This window comes from Falco rusticolus, chromosome 2 (assembly GCF_015220075.1).
Source record: "Falco rusticolus isolate bFalRus1 chromosome 2, bFalRus1.pri, whole genome shotgun sequence".
NCBI lineage: Eukaryota > Metazoa > Chordata > Aves > Falconiformes > Falconidae > Falco > Falco rusticolus.
In genome coordinates, this window is record NC_051188.1 from 117,580,733 (window position 1) to 117,602,008 (window position 21,276).

At 43.4% G+C, this 21,276-nt stretch overlaps 1 protein-coding gene across 1 annotated transcript; it reads right to left on the reverse strand.

The window, feature by feature from the left end:
- Positions 1–1,830: 1,830 nt before the first annotated feature.
- On the reverse strand, positions 1,831–20,888 carry PLCXD2 (phosphatidylinositol specific phospholipase C X domain containing 2). Its single transcript, XM_037378187.1, has 4 exons — positions 20,702–20,888; positions 7,787–8,247; positions 6,367–6,608; positions 1,831–3,253 (listed from the first exon to the last, which is right to left on the reverse strand). Exons 1-4 carry the CDS (start codon positions 20,841–20,843, stop codon positions 3,091–3,093), a joined length of 1,008 nt encoding a protein of 335 aa, XP_037234084.1. The 5' UTR covers positions 20,844–20,888; the 3' UTR covers positions 1,831–3,090.
- Positions 20,889–21,276: the final 388 nt, after the last annotated feature.

Genomic DNA, 21,276 nt, shown 5'->3' on the forward strand with positions numbered 1-21,276 from the left:
TTCCTCAAGCCCATACACACACGACCCCGCAGGCTGCTCGGTGCTCAGCGGCTACACTCCCTGCAGAGTTCCCAGTATGAGCTGTGGCCGCTGTCACTCACCTGCCAGACCTGCTCCACTCTGCTGCCCGAAACCTGGCTAAGCACTGCCACACCTCCAGCGTGGGCACTGGATGCAAACTGCTGCCCTACTTCCTCAACCCTCCCTTTCCGCCCAGCTCACCTTTTAATTTTATAACGCTGGAAAAATAGAGTCCACAGCCCGAAGTCCAGTTCCAGATGGCTTGCATTTTACAAAGGGTCAGGGCATCTGGATACGCTGCGGTGGTGTATCAGAGACACAAGCCTATTAATACAGGTTGCTTTGGAACGGGCTACCATGTGTAACACAAGAAAGGTAGGTAGTCTTGTTTAGGATTGTTTAGGACTATCCTAAAACCGATTCTAAACATCAGCACTAACGCTGCCCAGGATACCCACAGGAGATACTCTGTCACAGGCAGTCGTGTCTGACAGCTAATTGCCCAACTCACTATGGAGGCTGTCAGATTCCTCACAGAGGCATAACACCGAGCACTGCTCTGAAATGACACACAAGTCTCTTCAGACAAGCAAAATGTACAGAAATTCTTCCCCCACTTCATCATTAATTCTAAAGTTATGTTCCATTTCTTTTCCCTCTGCTAACACTCTTAACACCTAGCATGCTTTTGTCCTATTTCAAGATACAAGAGCTAACAGAAAATACTTTAAACTTCTTGAGCTGGTACTTAAAAATACCTAACCAAAGCCCTGAGTTACAACCATCGCATCTCTAGTCAAATAAATACAACTGGACTAGCAGTCATCGCTGTGCATGCACAACATGAGTATTGGTTAAGCCAAATAAGTCTCTTCTGAGGTAGATATATACAGTACAAAATATATTAAGGGTCAAACGCAATCATCATACTCACCTCACCTTCTCGCCTTGTCCTCCAGCTCTAGCAGGAAGCTTTGCAAACCTATCACTTCTGCCTCATCAACATTCAAATGAGTTCTTCTGAGCTCTAAGACAATTTGCAGCTAAATGACCACTGAAACCAAACCCATACATTTAACACTATCACGGAGTTTCAGCTGGGACTGAGAAGAGGAGGTCAACAAAACTCAGCTCAGGAAAATCCAGGTGTTTTAAATAACTTTGCAAACAAAATATCACTGCTCAAAACAGGTTCCAACAGTTTCATCGACAAGAAAAAAAACCCTGAAAATAAAAACCTTCTGCCAGGGTTTTCAAAGCAAGTTTAAACTAGAAATTTGAGCTTTAGTTCCCAACACCTAATTTTTGCAATTTCCCCCCATCACCGAAACAAAAGGAATGGAGAAGCACAGCTTGAGACAAGGCACCCCCTCACCCACAATTCCCTTACAAAAAGTTTCAGTTAAAATTTGGAAGAACCCTAATGAAAATCATGCAACAAGCAGATAAATCAGGTTGCAGTCTGCTCAGAACTCGGCCAAGGTTCACCTGGAAGGTTTGTAGATCTTCTAGATAAATTTGTCCTGAGTTCAGAGTTTATGACAAGCAAGCAAAGACGTTTTAGATTTTTCTGAGCTGTCAGACCAGAATGGTAGACATAGAATACAGTAACAAAAATAACAGATCTGGAGACTCACTTTTCTTTTGAATAAAATACCTATAAAGACAATCCATTCTATTATGAATAGTTTAGAGATTAATACAAAAATCATAATCACTGAGTTCAGTAGTGCACCAACAGTTGCTTTAGGAATATGACTAAAGCAGACAAGTATCTGCTAATCAGTCACTCATGGTTGTTTTTTTTTTTTAAACAAAAGATAAATCAAACTGCAGGACTGCTATCAGCTAGTCAATTAAGTGCTGACAAGTACCAGTGTGACTTGCACTGGCTCAAGCACACACGGTCATGTTTTTTTTGTGAATCAACACACAAATGAGTATGACAACAGAAAGGAGCAGCACTGATGAGTGGCTCTGCTTGTGTGACTTGCTTGCTTTGTCACAAGTGGGTGCAGGCTGGGGAAGTTTCTCCCCCATAGCTGTGGCTCTGACTACAAACACAACTTTTGGGTCCAATTTTGGAATTTGCTGTCACATTGCAAATCAGTGTCATATTTTGGTTTTGAGCAATCCCTGTCAGCTCCAGTCCTTCACATCCATGCAAACTCCCACTTAGCCCTACTCCTTCCAGAGAAAGGCCATCAGTGTCATTCCCCAAAGAAAACTCGATGGATGGAAAAAACACATGACCAGCAAGCGGAAGAGAAAGGTTGTGTTGTGGTTTCCTAAAGGTCTCAACAGGAGTTCAGACTTGAGTTATAATCCTCGTGATTTGAGGACTGAAATATTGTCGATATTAATGCCAAAAGAAACACACTTATAAACATGGCTGCAATAAATATGTTACAGTAAAATAAAGAGGTCCAGAAGAAGTTTGGAGTCCAAAGAGGCAGTGTGCCAAGCCTTTGCCTCTCGGGCCCAAAGGACAGTTCATATATTCAACACAGTGTAAGTTTTCCCCTGAACAATGGTAATATTGTTTCTTCAAGTAGCTCAGAGGTAGTGTCTAAAACAGGGTAATGAATACAGCAGCGGCCTCCAGCTGAGCCCAGCTATGCCCGAGGTGGCCCATGAACAATACCTTCTCAGCCAGCCTGGTCACACTGCTGCTGAGGGAGCAGCAGCGATCCTTGGTTCAGGCCCTGGTGTCGAGAAACAAGCAGGATGCACACACAAGGGCACTGGGGGTCCAGTCACCGGGGAGACACGCACCGTAATCGGGTACATCTGCTGCGGAGGCCAGCCCAGCCCCTTGCTGGCAGGCACACACCGCACCAGACTGCAGCAGATGTGTGCATAACTTAAGTCCAACACGTAGCCACAGACAGACACACAGCAGCACTCAGACAGCACTGGGAGAAGGGACCTGCCTGTACGTGATGGTTAACCAAGTTTCCTCCAGAAAAGTTTTTTTTTAAATAAACAGACTACAATAGATTTCACTTCAACAAAACATTTAGCATAGTCTGAAGATGTCCGCTGAGGAGCACAAGTGGGACACAGCAATCAGGATTTAGTTGCAGATTCATCCTCTTCTAGAAGGAGGTCGTTTAATGCAATAACTGTAGCAGCAAAGTCAACCAGCTCCACGAAGTCTGATGTAATGATGTTCACACCCATAACACCCGGCTTCTGTGCTTTCACCCAATTCAAAATCATGGGCAGGTTCCTAAAGAAATTGAAATACAAAGTGAACATTTTAGAAGTCTTCTCTATACATGTCCTGCTTATTTCAAATGTAACAGTTACAAATGTTCTCATATTTGTGATCAGGTCCTGACTGCACCCAAAAATGCAACTGGCTGATGAGAAGAGCACTTCATATTGCACTTGGCAATTAGCTCCTGGTACCAGAAGAATTTTACCGGTATGCTTAACTCTGAATGTTGCAACTACATATCCATGACACTGCAGAGCTGTACAACGCTGTATTATGTAGTTCAGCTACTAGTAGAACGCTGCATTGTACGGTTTAGCTCCTCTGCTAAAAACCAGTCCAAACCCAAGACATGAGCCAAGAGTGCTGAAACATGGCCAGAAGAAGAGAAGGCTGTGAAGAGAGGAAGACTAAGAAGAGTGAAGATGCCCCCAACAACCACCAGATGACCCCCAACCCATTAGACCACACATGTGTAGTGCAAGTGTAGATATAATAAGTACTTCATGGAACTGTAATGAATATGCTAATAGTTTCTCAGAAATGTCATTAATCCATATAGATCAGCCATATCAAGATAAACAATGAACAAGCTGGTATGCATGCTGGGTGGAACTCATCCCTGGTGCATCTGGTGCTGAAAATAAAGAATGCCTGCTTTCTAACACTCCAAACCACGTATTCCAGAGTTTTTGTCTCTAATTTCTCAGTATCACTATCAAATAGAACAATTGGTCAGTCATCATGCTAAACTACCATGCATACAAAACATTTGTGAACTCTGTATTCACCGGGCAGACTGTGCTTCAGAATTTAATGCTGCACTACTACAGTTTCCTCCATTCTGGTTTGTTGAACCGAAAGCTTAATTTCACAGCAGACTTCAGTGTAGCACAAAGGAGGGCTGTATCTGGCCCCAGATGCTCCCCTGCCCCTCTGCCTTAGGGTGGGCAGGAAAGAATTTGTGGGGTGCAGCACACTGCACTACCAAACTCCTTCCAGCCTCCAGACCGACTCAGAGCAATGGGATCAGGGAAAACAAACCCTGAACTGAGCCCTCAGCTCTGCAGAGGTTGAGCATCCCACCATACATCACTAACCAGAGAAAGGTGAGGTGTGTCAGGAATTGAGTGAAATGGAGTTGAAATTTCTCCCCACAGTAGAATTTCCAAGTAATTTCTTGGACAGAGTGCAAGCTAAGAGTCTGCACAAGTTTTTGCACTCAAGCATGCAAACACCAAGGTTTTCAGTGCAGTTGGAGAAATGACTAAGTATGTTAGAATTATTTAAATTAGTGCCATAATATGCATACAAAATTACACAAGAAGATGGTAGGCAAGTGAATTAGCTAACAGGATGGGGAAGAAAAAACAGAAAACCTAAAATGACACCACAGCTGCTGTTCTAGGAAAAAAATAATCTCATCAAGAACAAAAAGAGAGAACTTGAGTGAAGGCATAATTACTGTCCCTGTCAAGGGACACAGACTTCAACCAGCAAAGTATGACCGTTGTACATTTCTCCTTTAGCAAGAGCTCAAGAACACTTAAATATTCATTCACATTCAGGACAAAATTACCATATAAGGCGGCAGACATTACACAGAACTGCAAAGAGACTTACACATACAAATCAGCTTGCATGTGTAAATGTGTATGAGCAATCATGCTTTAGCAAACAGCAGCATCTAGTTTATGTTTGGTTTATGTTTACATTTTATGTTTACTTTCAAACAAGCAGTGAGGATGGGGCTGAGGGAAAGGGCTGGAGCAAAGAGGATTCCAGCAGCTTCCAGCCCAGATCTGTGTCAGGAGCCCCTTGAAACAAAACTGCTCACCCCTTCCATGAGATTCGATGATCCTTTACGAGTTTTGAAGCCAGAAATTCAGCTTGAGTTTCCCTTTCAACACCGGTGAGCCGCAGGGGCAGCCCCGTCACAGCCCCGCAGCGCCCCCTACTGCCGCCTGCCGGCCCCGCAGGCGCGGCGCAGCGGAGGGACCCGAGCGCACCGGGGCAAGCATCACCCGGAGCTACTGACCTTGGGCCAGATCAAGGTCTGTGAACTGGAAGGAGGGCTGAGAACTCCGCGATTTATACTTCCACCTGGAATTTCCTGCCTGCCATCAGCAACGTTTTCAACTGCAAAAGGCACAACACTTGCCATTTCTTTAGAACCCTTTCTAAAAAGTTACACTTTGGCTTTAAAATAATCTTACCATAATTACTTCTATACCACCCAGCTGCTGCAGATGTGTGTTTATCCCACTCCCTAATATTAAGCTCAGTTGCTGATCAAATTAGACCAGCTGCAGCCCCCCATAAAAGTGTAATTTATAATTCAACAGAATTATGGCAAGATAAATCTGTTAGTGACATCAAAACAGGCAATATTAAGATGAACCAGGAGACCAGATTGCACCAGGACTGTTAAGAGTTGTGGCAATTTTTAGTCAACAGGCTACAAGGTGATAATGCCATAAAATAGAGCCACATGGAACTTACTCTGGTCTTGCCATCAACATTACTGAAGCAAGTAAAAATCACTGGCATTCTGTGCAACTCAAAACAAATCCCCCTTTAATGACCTTACTCATGGACAAATTTGTTATACAACAGTTAGTGGTATAAAAAAGTCAAATTGTTCATCTAATTTTTGGTAAAACCCACCCAAAATTAAATGCTGCCCCAGGTCATACATCTTTGGCCATTACTGAAATTACTGAGACAGATTTGTACGGACAAACGCAAAACTGAGCCCACAAATAGGCAGTTTTCCTCTACAGTACAAGATCCCCCCTCACCATTCAAGTTCAGCCAATTTGGAAGGAATTATCAGCTTGAAACAGGTCCAGCCCATGTTTTATGAAATCACATCACATTCAGAAAGAGCTCCAATTACCAGGAAACACTTCGTTACATATATACCCTGTTACTTTATTATGTTCAAAACCTCTTTATTTTAAAGACTGTAAATATCTCACAAGCAAGAGTAATGAGGCAAAACTACATGCTGTCATCAAGTCTTATTTTCTAAGCAAGTATTTCATAGTTTCTTACTCACTTAGTGCCTCTTTCAACATGAAATATAGTAAATAAAGAACTGAGACATCAAAACAAGTCCTTACCTATGAACAAGTGTGTTCTTCAGACCACGAATTAGATGGCGTGCAATAGTTCTCACTCGAGGTGTGAGAATTGCTTGAGAAACATGAAATGTTCCATAACGACTTCGTTCCTCAAGAGTGGTCTCCAGGAACTGTATCAGTTTGTGCACATTGGTTGTATTAGCCCATGGCGCTGGCATTTTATTACCTGGCCACAGGAAGGAGTATTCCTGATACACAGGGTAGTGGTAGAATATGAGAACCTAACAGAACAAAGAAAAATGAGAAAATAAAATTCACAACTAGGTTATTTATATCTGAACAGCATGTTGCACTGGTTTATGCTTATGTGGTGCTGCTGCAGCTAGATAGCAGTGAAAAGTAAACCCTGCAAAGAGCTGCTGCTCTGGAGTCACATGTGTCAGTAAAATTGCTGCACTATTGCCAAAGAAGATTGAGATCATTCTAGTTAGCTATGAGGACAGGATTGCTTTAGGGGTCATCAGTTTAAAATGATGAAGTTGCCAGGAGTATACTGAAATGTCATCCAAAGACTTCGGCTCAAAAGCATTTCAAAGCACTGTCAGAGACTATTACAGCTGTAGTTGAAGTTAAGGGTTTTAGCAGCCCTGCCATATTCTGTGGAACTCCCATTGAGTGGCTAGAGCATACTGGGCTGACTGGCATAGCGGCATTCCACCCTCACTTACTGCACGAGATGCCAAAGTCTTGCTGTCAGCAAAATCTTCTGGTAATTGAAAGTCAACATTTTACGCCTTGTAAGGGGATTGCCTATAGGAGGACAGCATGATAATGCAATTCTTGATTAACACCCAAACTTACAAATGGTTCATTCTGGACCCTAGCACTGACAGCTGATGTTCAGAGGAAATCCTTAAAGCCTCATGTACTTTACAGTTTAAGAATTACGTGCTGTTGCTGAAACCCTGTTCTCTGTATGTACACATGGGAGCAGCTGCCACAGGCAAGAGGCATTTAATCTTGCCACTAAGTTTGGATGGCTGCAAAGGAGCTAAGAAATTGTGCCACACCTCAGTCATGTTAAAGTTTACATGCCTCACACTGGCCAAAGAGACAAGAGTTTATCAAGTCCTCACCAACATAAGTCAGCACAACATGTTCTTCCAGAGAGAACTTCCAGAAGAGAAAGCCTTCTGTAAGAAGCACAAGGCCCCGAGGCCACTATCATTTATTTAAGATACATGCTTGGGAGAGGGACACAGCCTAGCCACACCTTGGATGGAGGGAGTACATAGCTGCAATAAACAGAGGAAAACATACACACAAAGGAGGCCCAAGCAGGCTTTAAACTGACCACCAGCAGCACCACCGGTCCAATACTCTGAGTGGGAACCACAAACAGCTTCTCTGTTTAAATCTAACCTTTGGGCTTGAAAAGCATTACCCATCCTTTCCTTACCTGATGTTTATTCTTCCACATGTACTGTAACGTCACATATTCTACACATTCAACAGAACAAAGTTTGGATCCAAAAGCTGACTGGATCCTGTTGATCAGGAAGTGGTGATGGCTGTCATCCATTGCATAGAAGTGATTGAAATCCAAGAAGATTACTTCCTTGGGGTGCTGCTCAAGAAAGGTGTTAATCTCCTTCAGCCCATCCCATACTTTGATGCCAAACAAGCCATGTATGAAGTAGATCTCTTGTCCTATTTCCCCAGGTTTGGAAGATACACGAAGATCAAAGTAGCGGATCCCACCTTCCAACTGCTCTTTGAAAGTCAGATTTTGAGTCACTGACCATTTCTTCATGATCTTTTTAACCAAAGAAATTCTGGCCAAACGTTTGATAGCTGTAGCTTGGTCTGGTCCCACAGGAGATTTTTCATCAACCCAGTAGCTGAAAGAATCATGTGAGCCTGGAAACAAGAGAGAAGAATACTTCATTTGAGAAAACAGCCTCCTCCAAAACACATATACCCATGTCTCCTACAAACTGAAGAGTTCTACACACATGACAGGGTCGCAGACTCACACTTGAGCATAGCTCTTCTTTCAGACTACCCTTTACACCTCAGTTTTCCCTAACTCTACAAGAGCTATGCTTAAGGTTCTGTCTGAACTGTTTGCTTGCGTAAGCTTGCAATTTCCATGCGCTCTGGAAACAATGACTGTAAGACAAGCACCAACAGTAAAGGGAAGCTTCCTGCTAACCTTCCTTAATTTACAAACTATTAATCTACCTCTGATGCTTTCCCAGAGCCTGGTACATCACTGATTTGGTCTGAGACTCCAGCTTCACTGAAAGAATCTGAGGCTCTATTTCCATTCTACCTGGTAAATCCAACCAGGACCTAATACACTTTGAACAGGTATCTTACTCATGTGATGGACAGAGGTATTTGGACATGCACATGGCTTACCAGTACATCTCACTTCATCCCCAAGATGTTTAAATAAACGATTAGTAGTTCAAATAGTAAGCAACAGCTGGCTCAAATTGGAGGTGGAACAATCGAGGACACCACCAGTTGCTGTGTAGCATGCTTGTTACTACCAAGTTCACAAATGCATCCTTTGCCTGGCAGTGCCTTTGAACAAAAAAAAAAAGACATCCCCAATCAAAACCATCAGTCCCTGCCAAAACAATGCAGGTCTGACAAAGCTCCTGTAATACAACCTGTATCTTGGCAGAGAAACTGCATTTCCAGTATAAAATTTGAGTTTACTAGAAAAAACCTCCAACTGAAAATTCAATACTAAATAGAAGAACTGAGAAATAAACCTCCTTCAAAGGAACAGCTTCAGAGTCAATTAAATATCCCTAGCTTGGATAAAAGAGTATCAGAACAAAGAGTAATAGGCCAGTGTATCTCAGTTTTATCCTGCTCTGGTACAGTGCAAAGACAGGCAGAAGCCGATTTGCCACAGACTGAGGTTTACCAGGAGTTTCTAATCATTTACACCAGGCACCAGCATTCTTGCCAAGAAGGTGCAGCTGCTCCAGGCATGATTTCCCTGTGAAGCCCCAGCCAGGAGAAAAAAACACTACAGGAGCTCAAACAGTCCCACTCCCATTTTTCCTTCAAGACAGCAAGTAAGTTTCCCCATCAAGCCCAATCCCACCCACTTGCTGAAGTGCAGGGAAAGCATCTTCGCCCTAGTCACCACAAGCAACTCTTTTTCCAGCTGCCCTGGGGTACAGTGACCCTGCACCATGCTGCTGTCATTTGCATTTTCCCTTCTTGCATGCCACAGGTTTCTTATCCCTGCACCCAGGACTGTACTTCTCTAGAATTTCCTGCTCTCAGTCCACAACTCTGTTAAACTCTAATTTGTCATTTCCAATTTTAAGACATCATTTGAGGCATCCACAGCCTCCTTCACCCAAACCTTTTATTTGTGTACTGGCACCCACTTGGAGACTGATGCATTTCCTGTGACGCAAGGTCCCAGCTCTAAACAAGATTACGATCTCAATTAGATTATCCTGTCAGGATTTTTAAATCCAGATGGAAGAACAGACTGCATGCAAACCAAACATCAGTGCACAACAACCTTAAACGCACTCTCTCAGGAATTTCAACTAGTTCAAAAGTACTGAAGAACCACTGTAAAGGTTAGTTTTCGGATGTATAAATGAACACAAACTAGTTCTGATCAACCATCCATGAATTCTCCAGTCTTCGAAGTTTGCCTCTTATGAGGCTTTCCATCCAGTTTTCTAGAAATAAGTGACATGTAAAAGAGGTGTTCTTAAAAGATGTCATCTTAAGAAGCTACTTAGTACCCATCACAGTAAGCTACACCAAAAGTAACTGTCATTTTTGAAGTGACACCTGGATTTTTTCCTACCTCCAAACGTGCAACCCCAAACAAAATACAGGATCAAACATCTAGTGAAGACATTTCAGAAGCAGCCATGTAAGGCCTGACTCATACCCCAAGCTGCAGCTCACAGATGTTTGAGTTTCATACACCTCCCCATACAGCAGAATGAGCCTTTCAAGCTTCCTCAATATTTGGAAAGAAGACCTCAATCACCAGGGGCTTGTCTTCTGCCTCTGAACAAGTCACTTAGCACAAAGAAGTCATGGGGCTTTTTGCTTTTCTTTGTGTGGGTGTTTGTTTGGGTTTAAGCTCTCAGTTCTATCCGTTTTGACTTCCTCCTCTATTTAGGTCACTGAGAAAAGTGTTTAACATGCTAGAATAAGGCCATAAGTAGTATTTTATCTTCATTTTAACTAAGACTGTGCAGCATCCTCTAGAGAGCTGTCTACCAAAGTCACTCACACCATTATGCTCCCTCAGACAGCATCACTGAAATCTGATTTACAAAGGAATGACAATTTTATCTGGCATTAAATATATGTCAACTCGAGTTGTCTAAGCAAATCTGAGCCAAGAAACAGCTTGTTTTCCTAAGCCTAATCACATACTTTACAGCTACAAAAGCCTTTCCTTTGCAGATTGCCACACATTTAATGATACAATAACTGATTTTTCCTTCCACTATCACAAGCCAAATTCTATTTCTAGCTCTAGAAAGAAACGACAGGGAAAACAAGACAAGCACACTGCAACTCTCTCAATGCATACTTTAAGAACTACACTCATTAGCAGGACAGCTGCTGTTTGAACAAACTAAACTGTATGTGACATTCTTCCATAGTTAGAAAAGTTCCTTAGAATTCCTGTCTTGTGGCTCTGCTTAAAAGCCCAGGAAATTGACCTTCTCATTTACAACTAACTCAACATGTACACCTAAATATAACCAAGCAGAACATGAACTGGAACATGTAAAAAACAAGCTCTCCTTTCCACAGTTGGTAGAAGACCACCTCCTAAGGAGCACAGGGGAACATCAATACCGAAGCTGGAAAGACACAGTAGAAATTCAATTGGATTCAGTGGTCATTTACAGAAGGCCAGCCACCAACTGTGAGAAACACCAAGGCCAAACCTGGACCCAGAATATTTTTATGCTGGTAAGAGAAAAAAGCAAACTGAAAACCTGAATCAACAACACTGGATACTTGCTGGGCTGAGGAGTAAAGAGCTGGGTGAGGCCCCACGTCATCCACCAGGCCCTTCTTTAATTTAAGATTGTTGTGTTATGCTACCAGCTCAGCCACTGACTTTTAATATAGCTTAGCTGTGAAATTAAGCTACATGCTAAACTGATCACATCATGATGTCAAAATAATCCCTGTTCTCCTTTGCTCTACCCTTAAACTCCATGAAAGGCCTAGCCATTCTGCAGCTACAACAGGAGCCAGGCTGCTTGCTGATACAGCATGATTTCTTTTTGAAAAAGCATAACCTAAACCCAACCAGCTCTACAAATTAAAGGCAAGGGACAGCCTGCACCAGAAGCATGAAGCAGACCAGCTCATTTTGTTAGCTCAGCACAAGAGCTGCTAACGATGTTCGCAACTCATGTCTAAAACACAAGAACATCTGAAGACACTCAGATGCTCTAACACTGTACAGTAACAGCCAGGGGGCTGGCAGCTCCTGAACAGACCAAGCATCACAAAACTCTCATACCAATACACACAAAAAAGCCTTCTGCATATGTAAGAAATCCTTCATGGTCTGTGTTCCCTGCCACCCAAATGGCATGCATCTTCCCAAATTATACTGACCACTTTTCTCAGGAAACAAGAAAAACCCTCAAAAAGTCCTGTCAGCAAGACATTTCAGATGATACCTGACATGCTAAATACAAACAACACTCTATATTCATTCAATAAATCCATTCCTTAAACCTGTTGCAAACAAAGCAATGAACAAACCTAGGTATTTAAAACCTCCATCTTACAGACCGAGAAATCAGAAGGCACAGAAAAGCCATGGAACTGCTTCCATTGGCCTTTAGGGGAACAGAGGCCAGAACCCCAGTCTGAACTGCCTCAAGGGCATGTTGTTGCACATGCAGCACACTTATTGAGTCACTGTACAGGAGACCAGATTAGCATTCAGACTGCAAACCTTTCAGAGTTGCTCCAGTGACATGGCATCAGTCTGGCACTCAGCCCTCCCTTAAACCAAGCTAGGTACAGCAAATAAAACAAAGAGATGATTTGCCAATTGCTTTCAACAAACATTCCATCAAACATTAAATTTAAGCATGAAAGTTTGCACAGTCAAAGAAAAAAACCAGGGGACTGCTAATCAGCTGGCAGGTCTTAAAAGTAACAATGGCTGCTTCATGCCTTTCATCTGACAAGGACCAGAAGCTTCAAGGACAGCAGTCATCCCATCAAATGCACAGATATTTAACTATCAAAGCCTATAGTATGGTTAGAACAGTATTAAAGAGGTATCTTTCAGACACCAGATTGTTAAAGTGATTGATAATCCTCTTCATTTTATCCCAGTAAGTGCAACTGCTGATTTTTATTCGTATCTTTAAACCTCTTTTTCTCCTCCTTTCACTAATTTCCCAGGTTAATTGTATCTTAAACATATCACTTCACAATTCAATTTGTCTGTTACATAGATTGTATTTCACTGTTCAGGATGTCTTTTTTTGTTGAAGCCTTTGTGCTAATTGTTAGAAAAGCAGCCTTTTGTCATCACATCTGCAGCAAAGTCTAACTTTCCAGAGTGCCTATTTGTCATGTTACTTAGTCATAGATAGTCAGATTAACCTATGGTGTAGCTCAAACAAATGACACTCATCAACAGAATGTTATTAAGCCTTGAATTTCAACAATTACTAACTATATCATGCTGTATTATCTTTTGTTCCCACATCAGCACTTTTGGCATATACAGTTGCAGTGGAGGAATTGGAATGGAATGAGCATCACCTCACCAATCCTGGTGTCCTTTAGCAAACTTGGACATTTACCTTCATAAGGTGTTAAAAATATGACTAGATGGCATGAAAAGCACGGAGCATCTTCCAACATAGAAGATGCTTGTGCACTGCCAATTACTTGAAAACAAGACAAGAATTCCTGTGGTTTCTTTGGATACAAGCATGTTTTCTAGCCTATTGCTAGTCTCCCTGGTTGCAAGGCTGTGGACTAGCCTGAAGTAGCAGTTAAAGACACTTTCTGCAAAAGTCTGGCTAACCAAGAAACACTAAATGAAAGCAGAAGGGCAGAGGAGTGCACTGCCAGCAATTTTAACTAGATTGGAGTAATTTGGTTTGGTCTTCAGGTCAGTGGAATATTAATGTGATGAAAGAGTGCAAGAAAGCCTCCTACATGATGTTAAATATTCATAAGAAGCAAGGTCAACATGCTGTACCAACCCCCTAAAAGCATTAAAGGGTCATTTATGGACAAAGAATCACCCCAGCTATAGCGATGCCAAACTTCTTAAAGCAAGCTTTGCTCACTAGACAAAATACATTCCCCATATATTACAAAACACCACACATGACAGCTATGTAATGCTTGCTAAGCAAAGACATCTAGAAGCACAGTAATCAAGTTCCAAAAAACACGGGATGCAAGTGCTAGCTCGCAAATGTTCTTCTAAACCAAATGTCCTGTGTGTGCCAGAAATGAGAAAAATATGGGATGAACAAAAGTGCCTCTCAAATCCCAGAAGTCCTCAGGATTGAATCCTGAGGTCATCCAGGGTCATTAGCAATCCAGATTTTCTAATCAAAAGATTAACATCTTTAAAGCTCTTCACTAATGAAAAGCAAATGAAATAGTTCATATCAACTTGCCCATCAAAAGGAGGAAAGGCAGAAATAATAAACATCCTATTGATAACTAATTATCTAAAACTATTGAGATAAGTATTTGTATTTTAGTAGAATCTTAAAAGACTCCTTTAGGTATTCTTAATGCAGCCTCATTAGGGAGCACAAAGCCTAGCGCACACCAAATCCTCTTAGGAAAACCTCTTCTCCCTACCAAAGAATTACCCTGACTTCCCCCACTGCCCCTTTCAGGGCGAGAGGTGGAGGGGGGGGTGCAATAGAAGGGGTACAAATAGAAAGGGAGAACAGTCTACTTAAGAACAGCATCAGACCGTATCACATGGTAGTTGGCTTTTCCTTCCAGCCAGGAGAAATCTGTTATTGCCAGTAAGGGTTTGGTTTTTTCTGCTGTAGCAATTGCTTCCCATTTATCAGCAGCTTCAGCTGCCTGCACTGGGAAAGCAGAAAGTGGCAGTACTTTACTATTTCAAAGTCCGGATGGATCCACCCGCTCAAAGTAAAACCCCTTCTGTTTACAACCCTATATTCCTCTTCTGTGACTACCAGAAATGTGTGGACCAATTGCTCATTCTTTTCCGAGAAGGCTCTAAGGGAATGTTTTCTTGTTTTCATTACACAGTACTTTTCCCTCTTTTTACATCCTTTCTGGAAGAGAAGGCAAACTGGAATGTTCACACAAAACAGGAGACAGAACCATTTGTATCATTATGATTGTTTTTCTCTGTTTGAAGTAGAACTTTAGCGTTTCCTGCACTCATTCACCAAGCAGGCAAGTCACTCTCTAGGGCACAGTTTTTAATAAAAAAGGAAGAAAGTTTTTCCCAATTAAAAAAAATAGTCAAGATCTTCATAAACAAACTGAATAAAATTGTGGCCTTTCAAGAACAATTTGGTTTTGGCTAAACAGGATTTCCCTTTTTAAAAGGTCCACTATCATCTAAAATCTAAGGCTGGCTTTCCAGTGGAACTTCTGCATAGATCCAGTGTTGGTCACAGCAGTTTTCCTCACGTAAGGACATACAAAGGGAATATCGTGTTACTTAGGAAGAGCGGAACAACCTCCATTAGGTGTTCTCATCAGTATAGCTGTCCAGATAGTTTAACAGCCTCTCTGTAAGAACTGAGATTTGCTGCTACAATCAAACAGACCACCAAGGTAGTAAAATAACTTGTCCTTTCAGGAAAAATTCATCCTGAAAATTCTACATTTACAAATCATATCCAATGCTGCCATACTTAATGCAGTGTTTTCTTCTAATGGTTACTGCCTCATTGATCAGTAGACGCCAGTTAAACTGGGAAGGAAAATAGAGCTCGGTGAATCAGAACATTAACTTTATACATTTCCTCCCTTTGAGCTTTAACCCAACAGATGGCCAGTTTAGCTGACTCAATGATCCTTTTCATTAGGACTCCAGAGGAGAACTGTTTGGAAGGAGGATGCAACCTCAAGCTCACCACTGCTTCCCCTCTCAGAAGGCACATCCATAGTGCACACCAGCTCACAAACAAAGGAATAACAAAACCACAGCATCAGCAAGCTCAGCAGCTTGCCTCAGGGTCATGCAAGCAAAAAGGGGAAAAATATACCAAATTAGTAAGATCCTAGTAGCCAGTTCTTAACTGGACAGGACTGCTGCTTCTTTGAAAAACCACTTCAGTTCTGCTTGGCCAACTAAAAGACAAACAAGCCCATAGAGCTTTTGGTGAACAGTCAAGACTGTCAGAACAGCAGAGCTGGCTGGAGCCCAGGGTGGGGAGATGCACAGGAGATACCCAGGGTCCCTCCAGCTCCCGGTGTTCCCCACATGCCCAACACATGAGCACAGCAAGCACCCAGCAGTCACGCTACAGCACAATGCACTCATCCACAGCCGCTTGTCATCACAGAAAACTCAACCCTCCGTGCTCTGTATCCCCCCTTTAGGCTTAACTACAGGCTTAGCTGGTAGGGCTGCTCCTCATTAAGACTGCTTACTAGCTGTATTTGTAAAGCTTTGTTTCCCAGGGCTGATCATTTCATAGGACTTTGATCACTTAGCTGAAAACCATTAGGCTTCTGCCTCAGGCTTTTGGGGTGATCTTCTCAGAGAAGGGCAGAAACAGTGGCATGTTATACTACTGAAAGTTTTGGCCACAGTCATACTGACAGTACCATGAACAAAAGATGGAAAGTTATTCAATTAGAAGTTGGTTAGAAAGTTAATTAAGAGAGTGCGTGTTACAGAGGGTGAATTGAGCAGATTGACTAGTGCTGTAGTTTGCAGCAGAAGACAAAAATTTACAAGTTTAGAAGGCCAGGGACACATAGCTCCTCAGATCAGTGAACAGTCAAATTAAAGACTTTTAAACAATCATTTCAACTCTCCAGTATGATCTTATTTTAGCCATATTTGAGCCAATATGATTTTTCTCTTAAAAAATGCTTCTGGAACTGTAAAACTCTTCTTTTCCATCAGCTCTAGCTACCTACAACCCAGCACCCCACAGGCAGCTCCCCACCAACTGTCCAGCCTGATGCAGGCAGGAACAGCTCCAAGCTCCAATCGCCCTGCATTGCTTCAAAATGAGAACCTGGCCATCCCTCCACGTACTTGCGGAGGGAGAGCTAACGCACCATCTGGGATCACCAGGAGACAGAAAATGCTCTGTGCACCAGCAGAAGCCACGACTGAAGAGCTACCCCACCTCACCCCAGAGGGGCAGGCTGCCCTGCCCGCACATTCCACAGCAGCACAGCATCCTACCTAGCCTGACATTCAGCTCCAGGTGTATCAGCACCTGAAAAAATGAACTTTTGGTGGCAAAAAAAGCCACTTTAGATTTCTTAGCCTTAAATGTACAAGATTTGATCTACAGCATGAACATTTATATTTAAAAAAAAAATTATCCTCTAAGACAAAAGCATTGGTGTATGCTTTTTTACAAGAGTCACCTTTTAAGTGCCAAAGTAAAGCATTTTAATTTTTCCAAATTTTCTATTTTTCAGCTCTCTTCTCCAGTGATTCCAAGTCAAACTGAACTTAGTTCAGATTCAAATTTACTGTTCCCCAACAAAGCTTCATTTTTAATAATAGCAGGTGTTTCACCAAAGCTACATGCAAGAAAATATCATCACCTGTGTTTCTTAACACAGCCATTCAACCGATTGTTCTTTCCTACGAGTATCTGCAGCACCACAACACACCAGGTTAACCTCCATGTTCCCTCAGGACATCCACACACTCCAGCACCCACCCTGGTGTTTGCCCAATCCCATGAAGGGTTGTTTCAGGAAGCTTTTCTGATAGGAACCACTTCTCCATAAAGAAAAAAACATCTTCTAAACCATCAACAACACAGAAAAACTTTCCACCACTGAACATGCTCATTGATACTTGCAGGAGTACAAGAGGGAATGCAGGGGACAGCAGCATTTCATTAGCTTGCTTACACTATGAAAGGGCACCCATAAGTATTGCAGGTGCTCCTGCAAGAAGCAGTAGATCCTTAACTAAGTGATTATAAATTTCTCCCAGAAGACAAAGAATATCAGCGCTGGGGAAAAACTCACAGCTAACCATCCTGACCAGAACAGGGACCCAGTCTAGGGATACAATTTGATTAAAAACTGTAGTATCCCTTACACCATGGCTTGTATTATTAAAAAATAGAATAGCCCTCACAGGATTAAGTAAACACATTATTACCAAGGCCCAAAGGAAAACAGAACTGCCTCTGCTCATCACATTCATCCAGCACCTTGGAGGTTGGACTGATAAAACAATACGCAAACATCTGCTAGCTTGCTTTGCTGTCTCAAAACAACAGGGACAAGCTTATCGTGATCTTAGAAACTAGATCTTGAGACAAAAAAAGCATTTCACCCATCCTAATGTAAGTATTCATGCAGAGGCCTGAAGAAACTGGAAAGTGGTGCCGCATCTTCAGAAGTAGAGATATTTCTCAGACTCTAGTACCTAGTTAGTTATGATACTGCAGAAATTTAGGAAAGTAGATAAAATGAAACAGTACAAATTGGACATGCCACAATGCTGTGAATTATCAGTATGCAAGTACAAGCAAAAAACAGATCAGGCTTCTCCAGCGAATTCTTTAAATAACTGATTTACTTCGAAAGCAGACCAGGGAGAGCTCAGCAGCTTTTTCTTGTGTTGCATTTCTCAGGGGGGAAATAAGAAAACAGATGCAGATCAAGAGACAACCAAAGTGTCACAGTCATACATTATTTCATTAAATCATTTAAAGTAAACCAGCTTGAGATTAAACTACTACTACACAATACTCTGCCAAGGGTCACGTTCCCAACTGAAGTGTTTTAAGAGTTCATTTTTAAACCCACACTCAAAGAGGATTAGTCTGGAGTATAATTAAGAGAAAAAGCTCAACAGTTTCACACAAGGTCAGTATTTGTTGAAGGTGGTTAATTTTGTTGACTATATTGTAGGCATGTAAGTTGATGACATTTTAAGATGTTTCAGGTGGGTATTTCATGAAGTACACTAGTTTGATGTTTACATGTTGGTTTAACTCTGTGCTCAAAATGGAGAGAGAGACCCCGAAAAATACAGGGTCACCCTCCAAAGCTTGGCTACAATCAGTTGTAGAAGTTGTAAAGTTTGAGCTTCTGTTGTTTCTATTGAAAAAAATCTAGGCAAAATGCTGAACCAATATAGTGTTCTTGTCCAAGGAAAAGAGATGATGTTTGCTGTGCAATATCATGAGAGGAGTCTTTTGCAATGAGACTGCCAAATACCAAGTTGACTTCATTTTAAGTTGAAGCCTTAAAACTTGTTTTAACTCCTACAGTTACATCTCTGCTCCTACAAAGAACAAGTGGAAAACAAAAAAAAAATGTCTGAGAAACAGAAAACAGTTGAGTCCATCGCTCCAGCACACAACACAAATGCATGCAGAGACATGGAAAAAAGCAGGCCACACCTGTCATATGTGCACACAGGTATTAAGCACAGACAAAAATGCTTCTCATTTGTCCTGAAGCCTACATTTCATCTCTTTTGATGACAGCATTGGCCTTCATTGCTATTCAGTATCTGTGAACTGACACCTGAACTGCAACCTGTTTTGTACAACCCTTTCCTCGCACACTGCTAGCAGCACCACCTTGGCTCCAAAAAGGCTGCTTTGTCAAGGAGCACACCAAAAGTCCACTTCAGCAAGATAATCATTGGACTAAAATATAATAAAAAAATGCCCCAAAACATCTACCCCACATGTCTTTTTCCCTGCTTGCAGGCTGCATAACATGCATGCAGGAAAGGGGTGGGGAAATACACCAACTTTGACCACAAATAAACATACACTGCAAGCACTTTCAGAAAACCCATTCTCATGAAACACTACTCATTTGAAAAGCAGCATGGCACTACGGAAACAACAAACTTCCTTTGTTTCTCTGCTACAGTACTGGTTGTGCGATTATTATTTTTAATGATGGCCAGTGGTAATGTACCTAATGCAACCTACATCACAACATTCTGCAAAATTTCACAGCCCTTAAGGGGCGTGTCACCCACCCCTTGTTGCTACAGCAATAAATAGTTGATTTACTACTGTTCAGTGAAACAGAGGAGGATTTCTTTGCCAGCATTTCTAAAATCTGCAACTGCTTGAATTTTATATGAACACCAAACCTCCCTTCTGTGTTCAACTTTGTTTTTCAGCTGTTCAAGTAATAAGAGAATTTACTCTGTTTCTGGGGAAGTGTCTCCACACATTCTCTATATAACACATCCTCAAAGGGTTTTGACAAGCTAAGGCACTACCATGAAAATCAAGCCTGTATCACTGAAGACCGGAGTCTAACATCCAGTGTCAGAATGGGCTCCTACAGTAGTTGCCCCTGAAATCCTATTGACACCTACAAGCAATACTAGATTTTTTTTGCGATTTACAAAGGAACAGGCTGACTTTCCCTAAGTTTAGAGTCATCTGCTGTCTTCACCATCTGTCAGTTTATCTATCTGCAAACCAGAAGCAATGACACTTACCCTTACCAAGTTCTTAAATTAGAAGCTCTGTGCAGGACCTGTGCATTAGTTTTATTAATTTTAGCTAGAAAGGGGGAAAAATTTGTAAGTAATTACAGTATCTTAGTGCCTTCACTGTAAGATCATACATTGGGTTATTTCATAAAGATGCTGTACCTTTCCCCCGACAAGCCATACACAGGTTCTACTATAAAAGACATTTGAATTTGAGGAACCTCCAGTTCTTAGGACAAACATAAACAAGCTTTGCTTAAGCAACCTGAGCAACCTTAACAGAAGGCCTCCAGAGATCACAGCTACCTTTCTTAAAGCCAATGAAATCATGCAGGTCAAGCGGTTACTAGCTCCCAGTTACATTTACGGAAGATTAAGCCCTCTCTCCCGCCCACTGTTACTCCCTGACAGGCGCCCAGGCCCCGAACACGGGTCCCCCGCAGGGCTGCTATGGCTCAAGCCGAACCCGCCCCCCTCCCCCCCCAGCCCGGGCAAACACCTGAGGGCCCAGCCCGCCGCTACAGCCCCAGCACCTGTAAGCACCCGGCTGACGGTGGGGGGGGACGGGGGACGACGGGACACAGACGGGGCCGCATCCCGCCACCGCCGCCCCTCAGCGCCAGGCCCCGCCACCACACGGGCCTCCCCGCCGAGGCCAGGCCCCGGCCCCCGCCCTACCCGGTATGGCCAGGTTGGAGAGCGGGTAGGTACGCAACGCCGCCGGCAGCGAGCCCATCCAGTCTGCATTGCTCTCCGCCATAACCCCCGCGGCTCGCCGCCGCCGCCGGCCGCCCTCCCTGCCGGCCGGCGACGGCCTCATCCCCAGCCCGGGCAGGGGGGCCGGGCCGGGGCCTGGGCCGCGGCCGGCGGGTCAGGGCGCGCTGCACCCGCCCGCCCCCTTTATATAGCAGGTGCGCAGCCGTCGCGGCGGCCCGGAGGCCAGCCATTGGCTGCCCGCTGTTCGCCCCGCCCCGCGGCGGCAGCCTCACTGTGGCTGTGAGGGAGGGGGCCCGGCCCGGCCGCTGCGGGGGCCGTGGAGCGGTCGGCACCGGCCCTGTCCCTGCCTCCCCCGACCGGTGGAACCGGCATAGCGTCCGTGAGGGGCAGGGGAGCGTGGAGCGCCGTCTGGGAGCGGGGACGTGCCCGCCGCGGGGCCTGCGTGCCCGCCCGCCGGAGGTGCGTGGCGCGGGGCCCTGGGCACCAGCCCTCGCGGTGCGCCGAGCGCTGGCGCTCCCTCCGCCGGGGCACCAGCG